The sequence below is a fragment of the Pelophylax lessonae genome (assembly GCF_965119305.1).
Source record: "Pelophylax lessonae genome assembly, chromosome: 1".
Taxonomy (NCBI): Eukaryota; Metazoa; Chordata; class Amphibia; order Anura; family Ranidae; genus Pelophylax; species Pelophylax lessonae.
The window spans coordinates 143,475,871-143,496,005 of record NC_138768.1 but is presented as its reverse complement, the minus strand read 5'-3'; the positions used below and the strand labels follow the sequence as shown (position 1 = coordinate 143,496,005).

Below are 20,135 nucleotides of genomic sequence, written 5' to 3'. Positions count from 1 at the left end.
TTTTTCTTATCCATCACATGTCCTAATTTTCCAAAAGCGCTAGTTAAATCCTTATTATCCTTCACTTCCCCTATGAAAATCTTCTAAATTGATCTCTCTAAGCTCCAAAAAAAAGCTTTCCATATCTGCTGCTGTGCAAGTGAGTGAGCGTGAAAGTGACAATTAAAAATGGGCACTTCTATGTTGTGCTATTGAGTGCTAGAAGACTACAAAACTAAAAACTTGGATCACGGATCGCTCACACCTATCTGATATGATATGCTGATTCAGAAAATTGCTATGCAAACAGATTTAAAGGGATACTAGCACATTAGAATTTGGGAGTGCAGCACCACTTTATGATATCATTTTTGCACATTGATACACAATTTAGATTTTATAGATGTGAGCTATCCACTTTGTAAGTTGTTTTTTTTTGTTTTGTAATCTTGTAGCACAACATAGCAGCTCACAAGTGCACCCATTTTTTTTTTTTTTATTGTTTTCAGTTTTTTTTTTTTTTTTTCTTTTTTGTTTTTATGCTTTTATAAAAATGATTGTGTCTTCCTGATTATTAATTAGTCTTCCGGATTATGTAAAGTTACCAGATTAGAACGCTCTTTTTAGATGGCTCCTTCTTTAAATAACATTCAACCACAACACTAATAAATGAAGTGCAACCTTGGTTATGCAAGTACTTCTAGAGCCTTGAACTAAGATAACTTTTCTTATAAATGTTGTTCTGTTATAAACTCTTCTGTGCTTCCAATCTAATCTTTTACAGGTTAATCTAAAACCTGTCAAACTTCAAACTGCTCAAGATCACTTGGAATACAGTCTAGCGACTGAAAGGAGGAGAATCCGACTTTACCATGAAGTGTCCTTTAACAATCTGATGGAGGACAGCAGTGCTTTTTATGGTTTGTGGAATAAATACATGTTCACCCATAAAAAATGTGGAGAATCTTTATGAAAATACCAATGTAGTTACCATTGCATTAGTAATTTTGTAAGCATAGTATTAGGTGGGTTTTACAAAAAAGATTGTAGAATGCTTAATGTTTTTAGAACGGTGTTGCGTGCAAAAGCTTCATTTTTTGCCACATCGATGGAATGGGCACTTTGCAACTTGTATAATGGGATCTTGTATCATAGGAGGGTAATACATACCCAATTCAATCACAGGTAGTTTTCAGCATTCATGGAGTGACCATGTTCATGGTTCAGTCAAGACACCAAAGGCTGAGATGCAGATTAATATTGCCTACGCTTTTTAAAGGGCCAGCACCAATCATGCCAGCAGGCAAATTCATCAGGGGCATGGAGGTCCTGCAGCAGTTGTCAGGTGCATGCACTTGGCGCCAGGTCTGAAAAATGCATACTATGCAATCTTTAGACCTCCCAAGGCCAACACAGTGGATTTGGCCAATGACACTGGTTTCTAAGTGCAATGGCACTGGTTTCTAAGTGCAATGGCACTGGTTTCTAAGTGCAGACAAGTACCTACATCATTTGGAATAGCAGTGCCTATTGAGCTGAAGAATGTATCTAGACCCAAAATGTTAAAGGAAAATTACTTGCAAATTTATGACATTATTATTAATATATATATATATATATATATATATATATATATATATATATATATATATATATATATATATATATATATATATATATATATATATATATATTTTTTTTTTCTACTACTTTTTGTTATTTAAAGTATAGTACCTTTTCTGGCAGCAGTTGGCCAATTTTTTCCTCCCCAGGTTTTTTTTTTTTCCCCTAAAATGTAATAAGTTTGCATGCACATTTAAAAGTAGTTGTAATTGCTTTTATGTTTAAGTGTTTATTTTTTAACATATATAGTGATGTTGGCGTTTTGGATATATTTTGTTTTAAAAGCCCCCATCCCATACTCAATAATTCTTTGTTGCAGACCCAAACTGGGAAAATGACCAGAACAAGATCTTGACAGACTGCACCTGTGTAGAGAGCATTGAACTGGTTCTTCCACCCCATGCAAACCATCAAGGGAACACATTTGGAGGACAGATCATGGCTTGGATGGAAACTGTGGCTAATATTTCTGCAAGGTCATTTGTAGATTTAATTGGGAATATTTAATCTCCTGTCCGGGTATTACGCTGCACTTGATTTCCTTATGTCCTGTACTCATGAAGACCTACTCTATAGCACTCAAAGTGGTTCTAAATGTAGCAGCAGTTTTTTTTTTTTTTTTTTTTTATACCTTGATGCATTCTCTACATTTGAGGTAAAAAACTGGGTGCAGTGCACCCCCCCCCCCCCCCATACTTATCTGAGCCTGATCTCGATTCAGCGCTGTGCCTGAGAGCAGCATCTTCCTTTCGAGAGTCAGTTTCCTGACTGTCATGTTTTATGCTTTGTTTTCAGTGATGTAACTCTTGACAGCTTTTTGAAGTCCAACAACTTGCATTTTTGGGAGGCCAGCAATGGCTGTCCTGTACTTGTCTCCTACTATATGAGTCACGTTTTTTGTAAGTCTTTGTAATTATTTTTGTAAGTCAATTGCAAAATTTCTTGGCTTACAGTAACAGTACATCTCATTTCCAACTGCCACTGCTGTGCAATTAGCAGCGGTGTTGTTGGCCTGCTGTGTGTGTACCTTCAGCTTGTAGTTGGAAGTTCCTTGGTGTTGTCAGCCTAACACAGGAAGTGCTGTGACTGCCAGGATCTCCAGGCAAACTTTTTTCAGTGCTTTGACAAAAAAGGATTTGCTCAAATTGTATACCTTATGTCGTGATGTCAAACATATTTAAAAATAGATTTTGAGTTTACGTACACGTAGTGTGTGCTACGCATGAGCTGCAGCTAGAGGGTATGGGGTCAGAATGCTTACAGTGATGAATATCTGGCCAGGATAATATGGATATACATTTTATTTCTAACATTCAACTATGGAATCGATCCACAGCTGGGACGTGCTGATAGGAGCAGGGGAGTGACACCATCAATCTGCTGCTGCTTTTCATCATCCAGTAACAAGGCCCGGGGTGGAGAGAGGGCACTACTGTATTGCCTAACTCTTATAACTTGGTTGTGCAGGACAAAAATACAAATCCCTGGAAAACAAAAAGGCTTCCATTTTTTTTTTAATGAATTTTATCAATGTATTTAGCGGTTTGCCTGGAATTCTGCTCTAACATACTGTACATATAAACAGGATTACCAAGCTCTTATGTCCTTTGTTGGATTGCATTTCAGTGTCTGAGTGGTACGCCATTTGTAGACATCTGCCTAAATTATCTTGGTTTGACAAAGCACTAATACACTTTCTCAACTAGTTGACTCCAGCCTGGTTGTACCATTTATCTTACTGTGGTGTGATTTACAGGCACCATTCAGCAATAAAGTGAACCTCCTGATGACAGAAATATGGCGGCTGGTTTTTGAAAGATAAAGGCTCTGGGCCTGTCATCCTGAGTGTTTTTTTTTTTTTTTTTTTTTTTATGTGATTCACTCACCTGGAAATGGCATACAGCCAGTTACATATGTTTTGCATAGGTTGAGAAAAGACGCATCAATGAAGTTTAACGAAAGCACAAAAATTTAAACAAGACTAAAAAGTCTGGACAGCTGTTGCATTCTTCTCAAGACTAGAATGATCGCTCTGGGTCTAAAACAAGTCTGCAATTACATTTTCTATACTTCCTTTCTTGCAGATTCCCCTTTAATTGCAGATTCCCCTTTAAAGTATATGTATAGCCAGAATGGTTTTGTTTAATTTAGGAAAGGGTTAACACCACTGTCTATTTAAATTTAGCTTTCCGGGTCCCAATTGGACAATTCACATCCTGGCCTGAGCACAACAGGAAGTGACTGAAAATGTCCACAAAGTGAGGATAATTTCCATCATAAGCTGGACATACACTAGTAGAATTTTGTTTGAAATTTTTCATTAAGACCGTTCCTTTTGATTTTCTAGTCATTAGTGGAGTAAAATTTGAATTGAACCAAAGTGACAATTTTGAAGGAATTAGATGGAAATTTTGTTCTCAAACGAGTGAGTATATACAGTTGTACTCAAAAGTTTGCATTCCCTTGGAGAATTGGTAATATACACAATTTTAAAGAAAACATGGCAAAAACCATTTTATTTGCCATTCTGTTATGACCTACAGTTACAGAATACAAATCCCAATAGAAATAACCAGTTTCTTTCATTTCTATTGGGATTTATAATCTGTAACTGTAGGTCATATCAGAATGGCACAATCCTAAAACTAAACATGGCAACAAGCAAACAAAACAACTTCTGTACAAAAGTCTGAATACCCTCAGTTCTTATTACTGTGTATTTGCCCCCTTTAGCATCAATGACGGCATGCAGTCTTTTGTAATGGTGGTCAATGAGGCCCCATATTCTTGCAGGTGGTATAGCTGCCCATTCATCTTGGCAAAATGCCTCCAGGTCATACAAAGTCTCTGGTAGTCTTGCATGAACTGCATGTGTGAGATACCCAGAGTGAATCGATGAAATTAAGGTCAGGAGACTGTGATGGCCACTTTGGAACCTTCACCTCTTTCTGCTCTAACCACTAGAGCAGCCTTTCTCAACTTTTCAACACAGAGGAACCCCTGAAATAACTTTCTGGTCTCTGGGGAACCCCTAATAATGACTATATCTACAACTCATGATACATTAGTGTGATGATCAGTGGGAAGTATTATCACAATGACTTGTGGTCATTGGGACGAATTCCCCCCTTACAGATAGCTAAAAAGATCAATGGTGTCAATGGGAACTTATCTGAGAGGCAGAAACTGCTCATTGCTCAAGGAACCCCTAGCTACCTCCTGGAGAAACCCTGCACTAGAGGGTCAACTTGGCCTTGTGCTTAGGGCCATTGTCACGCTGAAAAGTCTGGCAGCTTTTGTGCAAAAGAATGCAAATTGTCTGCCAGTATTTTATGATAATATGCTGCATTCCTCTTGCCATCTGTTTTCCTCGACCATGCAGCTCATTTTGGCCCAAGTATTGTGTTCCTTGAAACAGTCTTCTTCCAGAGCAGCCTGTATTTATCCTGAGGTTACCTTTTCTTTGTATCCTGAACAACTCTTCTGGCAGTTGTAGCTGCAATATTTCTTCTTTATAAAGTTCCATTGCCTTGTTACGCTGGTCTTTTGACAGTTATTTTCTGCTCCCCATGGCTCAGTATCTAGCATGCTCAGCGCATCCACATAAGAGTCAACCTACTCATTGACTGCAATTTGTGTGTGTGTGTGTGTGTGTGTGTGTGTGTGTGTGTGTGTGTGTGTGTATAAACAATTTAAAAAGCCACAGATGTGGGAAATTAACATTTTTACTTGCCATTTAACCTGTGTGTGGGGGGTGTCACCTTGTGTGTCTGTACTAAGGCCAAACACTCCAGGGTATGTAAAATTTTGATCAGGGGCATTTCGGTGATTTCTGTTATCGTTCTGAATTAAAAAGGAGCAAAACCACTTTTTTTTTTTTTTTTTTTTTTTTTTTTTTTGGCATGATCAGTCATAATTTTAATATCCATGCCAAAAATTCATGATTTCCGCCAGGGTGGGCAAACTTTTGACTACAAGTGTATGGACACCTGTTGTCACTGAACAGGTGTCCCTAAGCGAATAATTACACTCGCCTCCTGTTTAACAACCACTGTAAAATTTTTGGATTACCCATCACTTATTATCTTGGTGGCAATGGTCACCTGGCCAAATGGGGGAGGGTGAATCTACCCAGCAGGAACATGGATGGCAATAAATATTTTTGCTATTCATGTTGCCCTAACTACATCCAGTTTTAAATATTTAAATTTTAGAGTGAAGGGTTGAAGCACCGAAAAAAGTATGATTCCTAAACGGTTTGAAATGTTGTTTGTTTTTTAACCAATTCATCTTCGGGCCAGAAGCAAGACCCAGTTTTTGGCTTTTCTTTTCTTTATGTACCAAATACAGGCTTTGACTTTAGAGCTGCCTTGCTTCTTTGTATTTATGGGGTTTCCTTTCTGTTCTCCATACATTTCATTCTTTACATAAGAAAATACACTGAGTATGATAGGTGCATTTTATATGCTGTTTATGTTGTCATAAAATGATAAAGTAACTTCTAAAATGCATAAAGACCCCATAAAACATAACTTTATTCATTCTTTGCGCAGCCGTCTGTGTCATACGCATGCAGTCCTTAAATCTGTGGATATGTTTAAATTCAGAGGACCTTCCACTGTTGGAGATCGATTGGTGTTCCGAGCAATTGTGAATAACACGTTTCAGAAAAGGTAATGCTTAAGCACTTTTTTTTTTTTTAATTTTATTTATTTTTACATTGAGGTAGTTGGCACTGTTTTTAACCTGTTGAGCTCTTTAGCCATTTTATCATAGTTTTGGTAAAAAGAAAAAGTATATTCTTTTGACGATTTTGTCTTTCAAAATTGATTATCAGTATATTTTAAAAACAAAAAAATAGGCTAAACGTAAATATTTACTTTTACAGCTTGACCTGTGATCAATTTAGTACAAGTTGTGATACTGTAGCTATAGGCGCATATTTTTAAAACTGAATCCGACAGTCTCCAGAAATTCACTGCAAGCGGAACCAAAATACATGCACCAGAAAGATATACCTGCAATCAATGTTTGGTGAATGTCACATTTACTGTCATTAGTATGCCTTTATAAGGCTATTTTTCTTTTTTTTTTTTGTCCTGGTTATCATGGCACCAAATTCTGTTTCTGGTATGTGTGCAACCCAGTTATATTCATATAAAAATTCTGATTTTGCACATGTGTTTTCTATTTAATGATTGCAATATAAAAACATAAAATAAATACAAAACGCACAAAAATATGTTCTCCTAATACAGGTTTTCTTTAGCACTGAAATAGTTGATTAGTGCTGAAAGAGCCTACAGCAAATTTACAGAAGATCCTAGCAGCTAGACACATGGGCAGGTCCTTTAAAGCGATAATAAACCCAAAACCAAAATTTTTATGTAGTGCAGCTTGCCAGTTATTAGATGTGGTGGCTGTTTCTTCTGTTTTCGCCTGGTGTTCTCTGGAAGAGAGCTTGCTCTTTTGGAAAACAAACTTGCTGGCCAGATCACCAGATAAAATTAAGGGAAAGCAAGCCTGAACTAATGCAGCCATCTAAGAATTGGTAAGCTGCTATACAAATGTTGCTTTTGGGTTTAATACCGCTTTAACTGGTTAATGATCATAAAGTAGGCATATAAAGCAGGCCTTTACCCAAAAATCAAAGAAGTGCTCATCCTTGTTCACACCCTTACATGACCAAATGGAGCAGGGCGATTCCAAGCCCCTTCTCCCTCTATCTTCAACTTTTCTTGGAGAAAAATATTTAGGTTATGTTCACTTTAGTCTGATGCATTGTTGTTCACATTTTGGCAACTTCATATCAAGTCCTATAATCAGGTTAAGAATTATCACATTGTTTGCATGTGACCTTTGTGCTTGCAGTGTGCATTTATTAATGGAATGTAGCTGTAATGTTCATTTGTATTTTTTAAATTGCATTTTTTCTACTGGTTAAAATGAAATAATGTGCTTAATTTATGCTGATAGAAAGCTTGGACATTGCTGATGAAATATACCTAGTTGAAAAAAGAGTTGTTGGTAGCACAGTAGAGCCTTCCTGTATTTTTATCTAAAGGTCCATTCCATCATATGTCCCAAAAAAATAGAGGACTAGTCCTCATTTTAGGTCATGCATAACATTTCTTTATTCCCCAATAGCTAAATGCACATCTAGGACTGCTGATGTATAGGCGATGAAATAATATAGCCTAAGATTATAAAGACATTTGTTCCACACTGCATGAGGAACAATCCTCTTATTTTTGAGATATGTGATCTATGGAGGGATGTGAATAGCTTTGATTATAAGGAGGCAATATGTATTACAGTGTAAGTACCAGAATTTGACTTGATATCAGCCTCTAGCAATCACCTATACAGCAGCACTCCGAATAAAGCCAGCCTTAGATGGGTTCTAATCTCAGTTGGTTCAGCAAGCACCTTCCAAGATTCAATGCATGTATGGACACAGGGCTGGCCCAAGGCATTGTGCTGCCTGGGTACAAGAATGAAATGCTGCCCCCCTCCCCCACCCCAAAGAAAAATCACGCCCACCAAAAGGCCCCCACATCCATTATTTTATACAAATATAACATTTTGAAAATATTTACACTATTATCTTGTTCCATAACTCACCACTGGACTGGTCCACCAAACACCCACTGTCTGATCCAGCCTTCCCTGTGTGAGATGGAGTGTGCTGATATCTGATGTCATTGTGCACCCCACAATCACGCAAGGGATGTTCCCCGCTGGAAAATAAATCTTGGGGAGTCAATTTGCTGCCTCTCTCTAATTGCTGCCTGGGTCCAATGGACCCAGTGGGACCCATGGTAGGGCCGGCCCTGTATGGACAGACTGATTGTACCCTAGTCGATCAATTGATCAACTTTGTTACAAACTGCCTATTGGATTTCTAGAATGCGATTATTGCCAGTGGCTATAGCCACTTGCAAAATATCACTGTGTTCTCCTGGTTGGAACGCTTCCCATGCTCTCTTCCCCTCCCCATGAGAGAATACAATAACTCCCCTGGAGGCATTCTCCCATCAACACTGACTGTGTTTTTGGGGAAATCAGGCGAGTTTCTTTCCTGCAACCCATCTATGGTTTGCCTAAAGAGAGGGAGTGGCAGGACTTGGAGCCAACCAGGTGTGCTGCATACAAATGTGCTGACGACCAAGAACATAATGAAAAGAGGGGGCTGAGTAAGCAGTGAGATGAATCTCCTCAGTCTACTGCTCTCTCATCACTCTCCAATCGGCAGGCTTGAGGGTAGAGGGAAGACACAGCTGTATTCCTTAGTGTTTTTTTGCCTGGCTGTGCTGTGCTGTCCGGTAGGACTGTGTAGATCTTAAGAACAGATGGAAAAAATGCAAAACCTTTGGTTGGTAAAACCGTTTTCTTTCATTTTGTGTATTTCACAATTTGCCTGGAGTTGAGCTTTAAGATATTGATCACCGATCACGGTAGGTTTTTAATGTATCTAAAACAATTTACTTTTATTTTTTTATTAGTTTTGGATGAAGTGTGGAAGGGATAGAAGCTTTCACTGGTGTCTGTGTCCTTGCTAAGCAGATTCACACTTTCCATAACCTGGAGACCACTGTCACAGGGAGACACATAGGTAGTAGATCTTAATATTTGGTTGTCAATGGAAGTGGAATAGAGGAGAAATCTTTAAGGCCCCTTTCACACACTCCGTCCGTCGGACGGAGTCCGTTTTTCTCAGCGGGGGATTGATCCGCCGATCCCCCGCTGAGCAGGAGGATGACAGCTGTGTCTCCGCGCTGTGTGCGGAGACACAGCTGTCAGTTCCCAATGCATCTCTATGGGGGGAACGGACCGTTGGTCCGTTCTCCGATCCGCTGGACTGATGGAAAATTAGGGTTTCCATCCATCCAGATTTGACTTATCGCATCGGATGTCAGCGGGCATGTCTCCGCTGACATCCGATGCCCCATAGGGATGCATGGGGGGGACCGTTCAGATCCACCAAAAAAAGGACAGGCAGATCTGAACGGTCCGCCTGTGTGAAAGAGCCCTTAATGAGAACATGTGATCTGTGAAAACAAAGAGCAAATGTTTACTCCCTTTCCTCCTTCCTGTTTTTGGGACAGGAAGGGAAGGGAACACCCCCCCACACTAAAAATATAGCTTGCTATTAGATATAATGCAAAGCTTATCTAAACCCCTAAAAAAAAAAAAAAAAAATGTAATTTATTGCATCTTACCAGTCCTTCGATGCATTTTTTTTTTAGATTATTATAATAATGACCCCTTATTTGGTATGTTTAACATACCAAAAAGGAGTAGATGGGAGAAATGTATCACTAAGGTTTACATACATACACCACACTGGAATCTTGGTACTACGTTTCACAAATTTTTATAAATAAAGTGACTGTAGCACAGGAAGGCAGATAAATGTATTAATTTCATAAAACTAAGCGTATTCTTCTGGGTAACAATGTTCATAGATCCACGGTAGGTGGTGTTATTCAGTAAAGGCTATGTGAATAATTCAACACCCAGTGGGTAGATTGTTCACTTACAGGGTTGCCAATTAGAAATGGTGTTGCCCATGGAGAGGTTTCTTTTCATGATTGTACAAGAAGCCAGTAGCTGTAGTCTTTCACTGCTTGTACTTGGCAATCCAATGAAGACATCTGTCCTGCTGTAACAGATAAAAGATACTTAACCTATGAAGACAGACATGAAAAGCACAAGAACTTTCTTTGTAAAGGAACTACCAGCACCACTCATCAATGTCTATAATATTACATCTGGGGTTTTCATAGCCGGATCTTTTATATAGAAAAATGTCTAATTTAAAGTGTAGAATGTATTCTTGTGTGCCTGAAGGACACAGCTGGTCATTTCCTCGCACAGAAGATTATAGGACAGAGTTGTTTTTGTACTCAGCTGATCCAATTGGTTGAAATATTAGCTTTGGCATTGGAATTTTAGATCTGGGTTTTCTATTCTATTTCTATGCGAATTGATCATTGGTCTTCATTTTTATATGTGCTTTATTTCAGTGTCGAGGTTGGTGTCAGAGTGGAAGCTTACAACTGTGCGGAGTGGACAGAGGGCAAACCGCGCCACATTAATAGCGCTTTCCTCATTTATCAAGCACTGGATGCCAACAACCAGTTTATAATGTTCCCCAGAGTAAAAGCCTCAACCAAGGTGAGGTCCCATATATTTTGGAATATTTTCACTGAGCTCCGAATCATAAAATGAGCTTAGTGAACCCTTTAATATGCCAGCTTTGTTGGTATTGGGTTATGTCACATGGACATGCTTATAAATGCATTTATTTAAATCTGCAGCTTGGTTAGGTTTCCTTTTTCTCTTCATTGAAATGGAACATAATGTGAGTCAAGCATGCTGTTGGACAATTGTGCATTGCAGATCAGCTGTGTTTTACCTGAGCTCTCCTTACCATGCTACTGAAAAAGTATGCGGTGCTTCTTGGGCCACACAATAAAATGTGTATCTGGAAAAAAAATAATCCCATTGCAACAAATCAGATAATTTAAAACTTCCTGGTCCCAGCTTCTATTTTGCTATGGCACCAGTGAATGTTAAAATCAGGTTGCAACAGTAAATTGTAGAGCCTGATTGGCTTTAAGGACAACACAACAATTTATTTTTTAGAATGTTGGGAACCAATGTGTATAGACCACAGAATCCTTTTCATTCAAAAGCTGTGAATCAAGGACAAGTGTTTTTTTTTTTTTTTTTTTTTTTTTTTTTAAGTTTTATAAGGAGAGACTTCAGGATTTGAATATATACAGTCTGTAAGAAATAGGGGAAAGGGGAGACATGCTTAAAACCTTTAAATTTATCAAGGGGTTGAATAAAGTTCTCAAGAGGGCAGAATTTTCAATGTCACGAGTAAGAACATGGGGACATGACCTCAAATGGCAGTAGGAAAGAATAATTTTACCAAAAGAGTATTTGATGCTTAGAATAGACTTCCAGCAGAGGTAGTGTCACAGCAGTAGGTGGATTCAAACATGCTTGGGACAAACTTGGCTCCATACCCAGACAAATGGCAAAAAAAATACAAAACAAAAAAACTATGTGCCCATTAACTTGTTGGGCTTTGTTCCTTTAGTGCTTAAAGGTTAGCTCTTGGACATAAATGAGCATTTATACTGTTTTTAATTAAGGATAAGCTAAATTTAGAATTGCATTTTCCCCAAATTTTTGCCTAAAAAGGGGGTTAATCTGGAAAGTGAAATGAAGGTGGTTTTTGGCAATTAAGGATAACCCCCGCAATGGAAGGGGGTTTACTGTAATACAAAGGGCTTTTAAAGGCTCCAAAGGGTTATGATTGCTCCTTTTTTGATTCTTTTGGATCTGTTCTTGCCAGGAGTTGGCCATTCATGAGCCTTATTACTTATACTATACTACCAAAAGTAATGGGACGCCTGCTTTTCCGCACACGAATTTTAATGGCATCCTAGTCTTAGGCCATAGGGTTCAATATTGAGTTGTCCCACCCCTGGCAGCTAGAACTGCTTCAACTCTTCTGGGAAGGCTGTCCACAAGGTTTAGGAGTGTCTATGGGAATGTTTGATCATTCTTCCAGAAGTGTATTTGGGAGGTCAGGCACCAATGTTGGAGAGAAGGCCTGGCTCAGTCTGCACTCTTATTGATCTTATTGACTATCAGGTTTGGGTCAGGACTCTCTGCAGACCAGTCAAGGTCCTCCACCCCAAACTCGCTCATCCATGTTTTTATGGGCCTTGCTTTGTGCACTGGTGCCCAGTCATGTTGGAACAGGAAGGGCCAACCCCAAACTGTTCCCGCAAGTTGGGAGAACATATCTTGGTATGCTGATGCCTAAAAAGTTCCCTTCACTGGAACTAGGGGACCAGGCCCAACCCCTGAAAAATAACCCCACACCATAATCCCCCCACCCCCTTCCACACCAAACGATTTGGTGGAGGAACTTGACTGGCCTGCGCAGAGTCCTGACCTCAACCTGATAGAACACCTTTGGGATGTATAAGTGCGTACACTGGGGGGAGCCAGGCCTTCTCTCCAACATCAGTGCCCGACTTTACAAATGCACTTCTGGAAGAAGGGTCAAACCTTCCCATAGACGCACTCTTAAACCTTGTGGACAGCCTTCCCAGAAGAGTTGAAGCTGTTATAGCTGCAACTGTTGGGCCAACTCAATATTGAGCCCTACAGACCAAGACTGGGACGCCATTAAAGTTAATGTGCGTGGAACGTCCCAATATTTATGGTAATATATAGTGTATGTGTTTGTTTATTTTTTCACAATGGAGATCAATAGTCCTGCAAAAAGATCCAGGATTAGGATTGGATGTGAACACCGCAAAGCTTAATGTGCATCGGTTGCTGTTGCTTCCCAAGCCTGCATAGGGAACCTGATTTGCCAATGCCTGGCATCCTACAGCGCTGTCCAAGAAGGTTTGTTCATTTTGAAAGGTGTTACTGCCCTCTCCTTTTTAACAATCGTGTAGGCATTGCCACGAGACAGTGGATAGTGCTGTAGGAGGCCAGGCATTGGCTGCTTTTTGACAGCTGTCAAATAGGGTTCCATTTGCTGGCTTGGGAAGAAACAGCTACTGATGCACAATAACAGCTTTGCGGTGCCCACATCCAATCCTTATGTTGAATATCAAGAATTCTACATGGAAGTGTGCGATTTTTAATTATTCAAGAAATGTTTCCTACAATGCTAGTGAGGATCCCGCACTACTATATTTTTTCGTTTTCATTTGAAGGGCCCTCAGTGTCAATTTGGTACTGACCTCTGACTTCACTTAGGACTAGATGGAAACTGTTTTGATAAGAAATATTGTAATACTGATTTAAATTGGGTACAAAGATGAAACAAGCAGTTTGCCAACAGGAAAATAAAGATGACATGTTTTGATAGGTTTAGCTGGTAGAAGTACAGGCTGGTACTGTTATCAGAGATCTGCTCTTCTTAATCTAGACTTTACTGAAGACCAGTAATAGCTGTAAAAGTTGGCTATCTGTTTTTTGTAGCTAGCACTTCAAATGTTAATCTTTTTTCCCTTTTTTTTTTATTGTCCAGATTATTTATTATTATTATTATTAATAATAAAAATCTTTCCCTCTGGAATTATACGTATTTAGTATATTGGCCAAACACACAATATTTTCGGTTTCTATTTAGTGGAAAAAAAAAACCCACAAAGGCCCCTTTTTACACGGGTTTCCGATCAGGTGGGCCCGTCAGTTTTTCAGGCGGACCTGATCAGATGCTCCATGTACCTCCTATGGAGCAGTGGATTTCAGCGGTGACCTGCCCGCTGCTATCCGATACGATCCTGTCCATGAAATCCAAATGGATGGAAACCCTCCATCCGTCTGGAGGATTGGATCAGATGAAAACAGGCAGTCTGTTATCATCCGCTCTCCCATAGAGGAGAGCGGGACTCTGACAGGTCTGTCTCTGCAAAGTAAGCAGAGACGGACCTGTCATCTCCCCTGCTCAGCGGGAATCGGTGGATCGATCCCCGGTGAGCAAAACTAAGTCTGCCGGGCGCACCGACCCTAACATGGTCAGTGAATTTGCTACAACAAAAATCATAGATTGATGTACATACAAAACAATCGTCCTATGGATAAAACTTGCAAATGATACCTACAGCAAAACTCAAGATGGAGAACATTTCTCAGTCCTCTCGTGTGAAAAGATACCTCTGTTGAAGGGTTATTCCTCATCTGGGTCACTGCTCTTTTCTGTAAATTTCACTTTTTTTTTTTTTTCCCAAGCTGTTCAGTGCAAATTTTGATATACTTCTGCTTTAAAGAAAAACTAAAATCCAGACTTTTTTTTCATTTTGCATAGAACAAGATTCTGTCCGATTTTTCTATGACATCTGTGTCCCATTGCAGAGATTTCCCTTTGCATCCTGTCCCGTAGCCAAAATCCCTGCAAATTAAGAGAATTACTTGGGGACCCTCAGGTCACCAGAACTAGTGTTCCCAATGGAATTTCCTTTTACTTTCACTTGTAATGATAATGGTAAATAGGACAAATGGAGAGGGTGAGTCTCCCTAACAGGCACAAATCAGGGCCTGTTCCCACACCACTACCCTCAGGTGCAAAGTCTGACCACAAATTACAACACATACAGTATAATAACAAAAGAAGCAGATATACAGCACATCATAATGTGCCAGAGGGAACATTTGTTCTAGTGAAACTTTGTAGGGATTTCCTCCTACTTTCTGTCACATCTCTAGGACTGTAAGTTAGGCTATATCTCCCCAATGGGACACGGATTACAAAAAATAACTTCCCCCCTACACTATTGAAAGTTAAAAAAAAGAAATAAAACTTTTGTCTAGAGATGCTATTGCATGCTCAGTGCTGTACTGCTGGGCCTCATAGTACTGTTACATTTTGTAATGGGCTTAGGTTACACCTTAAGCATCGGAGACTGTTACCCTTTTTTTTTAAAACCATAAATATACAAAGCAGCACTAATAAATGAAGATCAGTGTTGTGAAAAGCCAGAAAAAAATTAAACCTAACTCAATAAACAAACCTAATGATTTCAAACTTATGAAGGGGGGAAAAAAAATAAAAGAAATAATGTGCACCACAAAAAGTTCAAAAGAAGGGGAGGACAAATATCCCACAAATCACTTCATCTACTTAGTATCCACATCCATGAATTTGCAAAGCTTCCACTATCGGGTGGCACCAAGTGCTCAAGCCTCTTGCCGCATCATGTGGACCATCCTATAATCTGGTCAAATTTGCATGTTAGGAGTTGTAAAGTCAAGAGGTTTTTATCTTAATGCATTCTAGCAGCAGCCCCTCTAATACTTACCTGAGGTCCCTCTCTGTCCAGCGATGTCCACGAGTGTCTCACCCAAATGAGATTCTTCCTCTTTATTGGCTGAGACACGGCAGCGGCACCATTGGCTGCCGCTGCTGTCAGTCAGCTAGTAAATTAGGAGAGAGTCTCCTTATGCGGGGGAACTCCAGGACGCCAGTAGTGTATCTGGTCAGAGTTGGTTGATCAGCAGATATGGCACTTACAGGAAGCAATGCATGTAAACTGACCACAGCTGCACAGGAGGAGTCTGGTAGGCATTAAGCGGAGAAGAAGACAAATCAGTATGGTTCCCCACTGCAACACTAGCGAGAAGTCCCTATGCTGTCCCTTCCCCTGGAACCTCTCACTCACACTAGGCACAATCTCCCTGTCCAGTGAGTTTCTGTCCCTAATCTACCCACACACAATCCTTTTATCCAATTTCACAACACGGATTTTCATTTTAGTGCCGCTTTGTACATTTTATTATATTTTTGCGTTTTGTATCAGATAACTCAAGCAGCTGCTCACTTGTATTACATATGCTTTATTGGGGATATTCCATATGCAGCACCCTCCTAGGTAAGTGCTAGTGGGAGAGTATAGATTTTAGCTCTGTCTGCTTACCAGAGGGGCTGCAGGTAAATCTATATTGCTCTCTGCCTACCAGAGAGCAGGCTCTGTTAGTGAGGTCTGTTCATTGTGCTCAGTATGTGATTCATTCAGTCTAGAGTGTTTTCACGCTGGTCCAATAGGGAGGCATGTTGGACAGTGGGAGGAAATCTGACGAATGGGTGCATAGGCTTTTGATACAGTCCTGGTGATTGGCAGAGGGCAGGTCGCCTCGGTGTATTCTGGGATCCTGTATAAAATCCAGGAGCACATGTGCTGCAGGGTCTTTGGCTGGAGAGCAGAGTCCCGGAGGGAGTGGGGGAATGCCTCCTCTGAAAAGGTGCCATGGGGTCGCAGGAGGTTGTCCTGAGGGCCTGAGGAATGGATGAGAGGAGCTGAACCCAGAGGTCCAGGAGAACTGACTGAGAGGGGAGACACAGGAGACCCTGGGACCACAGTATCATGAGTACAAGCACTTGTGTCAAGGGGCCTGACCTGAGGGGGGCCACCTCTAAGTGTAGGCCAGTCAGTGGATGGGTGTCAGCAGTGGAGAAGAGAGAATGCTAGTGAGAGTGTCCTGAAGAGAACTGTCAGTTCACCAAGTCGTCTTAAGGAAAGGGACTTACTTCAAGTTCATCCATAGTGGCAGGGTGAATCAACAGCCCGGCTGTATCGAAAGATAAGAGTCCTCCAAACATTGTCTATAGTTAAAAATGGAGTATCCCACTATTCCCTTCTCCTATCCCCATTTAAAATAAAACAAAACCACAACCAAATACCCCATGGACTGATTATTATTGGAGCAAGCCAAGGAAGGAGAAAGTAAGAACTTGAAATTGTCATTATTGTATGCTGGTAACCCAGGGGGACCCATAAAGTGAAATTTGGCAGTCCTTACGGGGGCAGTGCTAGTGCTACACATAGGTTTTTCTGACCCTTTTTAATACCATTAAAATATTATAGTCCTCATACATTGTTATAATTTAGTTATACATGAGCAATTTTAAAAATGCTAAATTATGGAAATTGAGTAGACCGTTTTTCCGTGTGTTTGGGATATGGAGGGTTTCCTTTTCTAAACCTTCTTCTGATCTTTGTAGGACAGCATCAGACGGTTTCGTGGAGCCATCGCACGCAGGAAAATTCGTGTGGCAAGGTTTTACACATTTTTATTCTCCTTTTTAGAAACCTGGCTTAAGTAATTGTTTGGTTTTATCTGATTTGCAATGCCCACGGTTCTTTTCACTGATCCTTTTTTACAATAAAGTGCAATATTGACAAATGTTTTAGTTAATATGAATTGTCATGACTTTAAAACCACTATATATGTAACATTTAAAGCCTCATTGAGGTTTGATACCCTTTGAGATGACACCTGGGAATCTGTATGCCCACTATAATCCTACCCCAAAATGCACAATATGCAAACCAAAAAAATATAAGTAAATACCAGACATATGATGCTGAAGTGCCGGTTCACACTTATGCGATGCGGGAAGGCTGCAAATTCGCAGCCTGTTCCCGCATCGCAAATGCACCCTTATCAGTTCACACTGCCATATGCGATACGCTGGGGGTGTCAATGTAATCTTAACGACACCCCCAGTTTGATCGCATATCGCAGTGCGATCTTACAGTTCGCACAGGATCGGATCGCACAAGTGTGAACCGCTGTGCGATCCGATCCTGATGCGGCTGCAAAAAAAAGGGTCCTGTGCGTCTTTGCTGCAGGTGCGGTGCGAATTTAGCCATACAAAGTGTATAGCTGAACTCGCACCGCACAGCCGATCGCATGTAATGAAGGAGACATTACATGCGATCGCCGCAGCCGCACTAGTGTGAACCAGGACGAAAAGTTTTTCCCGTGGCCCTTTTTATTAGGATTTCAACTTGCTTGAGCTTGAACTTTAGCTTAGTTTAACTCCTAAGCCATAACCATAAACCCTGTATAAGCAAACAACCTTAGTAAATAGACTGGAGCATCATAAATCAAATGGAAGTGACCATTTTAATTTCCGTGAAACCCGGTCTACCCACAAAGTGGGCAACATTACCCACGATAATATTAGTTAAATCTATTTATTGTACAGGCTATTCAAAAGCCTGTAGCTTAAATTAAAATTGTCCATCAATCATGTAACAAGTAGGGGACATTAACCCCAATTAGGATAAGCCATGACAAACCAGGCAGGTGGGCAAAAAGCTTGCAGTTTGCATTTTTGAATAGAACTCCTACACGACCTTAGTGGTAGCTCTGTATGAAGTGTATTGGATATTCCTTTTCTCCACCAAAATGTCAATCCAAGTGGGGGGTCCACAACTCCCATGGGATTATTTTGCGGTCCTGACACTGTACACAATAACTGATATGTAAATTAAGACACATATGCATTTAAACTAAACAGTTCATATGTTTAATTTTTTTTTATATTTTCTTGCGTAAATATTTATTTTAGTAGCCAGGTTTATACTAGGGATAGACCCATTATCGTCAAGGTCGATATATTGGGGGCCGATATGCACTTTCCCCGATATATCGGTATCGGCCCCGGAACTGGCCGATATTGCCAATATTTTTGTGACGTCATTCTGTCTTCTTAGGCCGCCTCCCTCGTCTTGGACAGCCTCATCTGGAGTCGGGACTAGTCTCGGAGTGTATCCCAGCCATACACCCACCCACAGCAGCCTGGTGGCAGCCAGCCACCCACATCCACAGGCCCTGTGCCAGCCACCCACAGGCCCTGTACCAGCCAGCCACCCACAGGCCCTGTACCAGCCAGCCACCCACCACAGGGTGCCAGACAGCCAGCCACCCACCACAGGGTGCCAGACAGCCAGCCACCCACCACAGGGTGCCAGACAGCCAGCCATTAACCATTAAACAAAAATTAACATGTTCAGTACCAGATTTGTGTAAAAAATTTTTTTGAAAAATAAAGCTTTAAATGTACAAAATATTGACCCATATCAGCAGATACGATACGTTGTGACCAAAATATTGGTATTGGCCCTGAAAAAAACTATCGGTCTATCCCTAGTTTTATACATTTGGATTTTCAGTGTTTTCTGACTTATTTGTTTGTTTATTTTTGTCCCTGTTTTCTAGAAAGTATATGCTGTCAAGCAAGCCAGAAAAGCCAATCTCTCATCCTTGGGAAAAAAGCAACCAGGTATTTATGTCCTAAAATATCTGGATAGTCAGTTGGCAAATGTATAGCTTTCAGCCAAATGCTATTTTTATGGATTCTAAATGTATAAAGTTCATGTTTTTGAAAGAATCTGTTATAGCTAAATTGAATATACACATTTGTTACTTAGGGGTAATATTTGAATCCTCTGAACGCCATCATTTAAACGTCGCATCCACAGTACTAGTTATGTCGAACTCTCTGTATCTTTACTTTTCTTCAAAAGATAGTGATTGGGCTTATACTGTATTGTGGCTTTACCATTAAACCTTTCCTGCTATGGGGCCAAAAAAGAAGAGACTGCTGTTGGACTATTAAATTCTAAAAGCTAAACAACCAATGAATACTGCTCTGTATTCATTAAATATTTTTTGATATATATTTTAAATGCAACTAGTGTATGTACCAAAATCTGAACTAGTAAAGCAGCAGTAAAACTAAGAAAGGGAAGAGCACCAATAGAAGCCAATCAGAACTGCTGCATGCAAACATACTCCTAAGGAACATACTTAAAGGAGGGGAGGGCAGTCTGCTTGGGTTATTAGCATGTTGCTGCTTCTTCAGTGTACAATCACAAGTAAGGGGGTGTAGCTTAACTGCAATAGAATAATGGAAAATTGAATAGGCTCAGATTTTATCCATATGAGAGAATGTTCAGGGTACCTACATCCCAATTATGGATATATAGAAGAAAGGGGATGCAATATGGGGCCAGGAGCAGGATTTTAATAGTACCGTCTTAGACTAATAATACTACATAGACCAGTGTATCTTTATGTAAAACAAAACAATTTTTATTACAATATTAGATTAAAAATGCATATAAAAAAAGAGAAACCTGAAACATAACTGCAAAACGTGTGTTGATAAACACATCGGAAAGGCCATAAAACATTAA

General features: G+C 40.0%; 1 protein-coding gene across 2 annotated transcripts in view; it reads left to right on the top strand.

The window, feature by feature from the left end:
* Window positions 1-20,135, top strand: part of ACOT12 (acyl-CoA thioesterase 12) — a 97,529-nt gene that overhangs the window by 38,378 nt on the left and 39,016 nt on the right. Inside the window, exons 5-10 of one of the 2 annotated variants that reach the window (XM_082255670.1) lie at window positions 764-899; window positions 1,922-2,078; window positions 6,156-6,275; window positions 10,632-10,782; window positions 17,150-17,205; window positions 19,156-19,219. In XM_082255670.1, the coding sequence (XP_082111796.1) occupies window positions 764-899; window positions 1,922-2,078; window positions 6,156-6,275; window positions 10,632-10,782; window positions 17,150-17,205; window positions 19,156-19,219 (684 nt within the window). The remainder of the gene's footprint in view (window positions 1-763; window positions 900-1,921; window positions 2,079-6,155; window positions 6,276-10,631; window positions 10,783-17,149; window positions 17,206-19,155; window positions 19,220-20,135) is intronic. The other variant, XM_082255671.1, reaches the window with a different exon arrangement.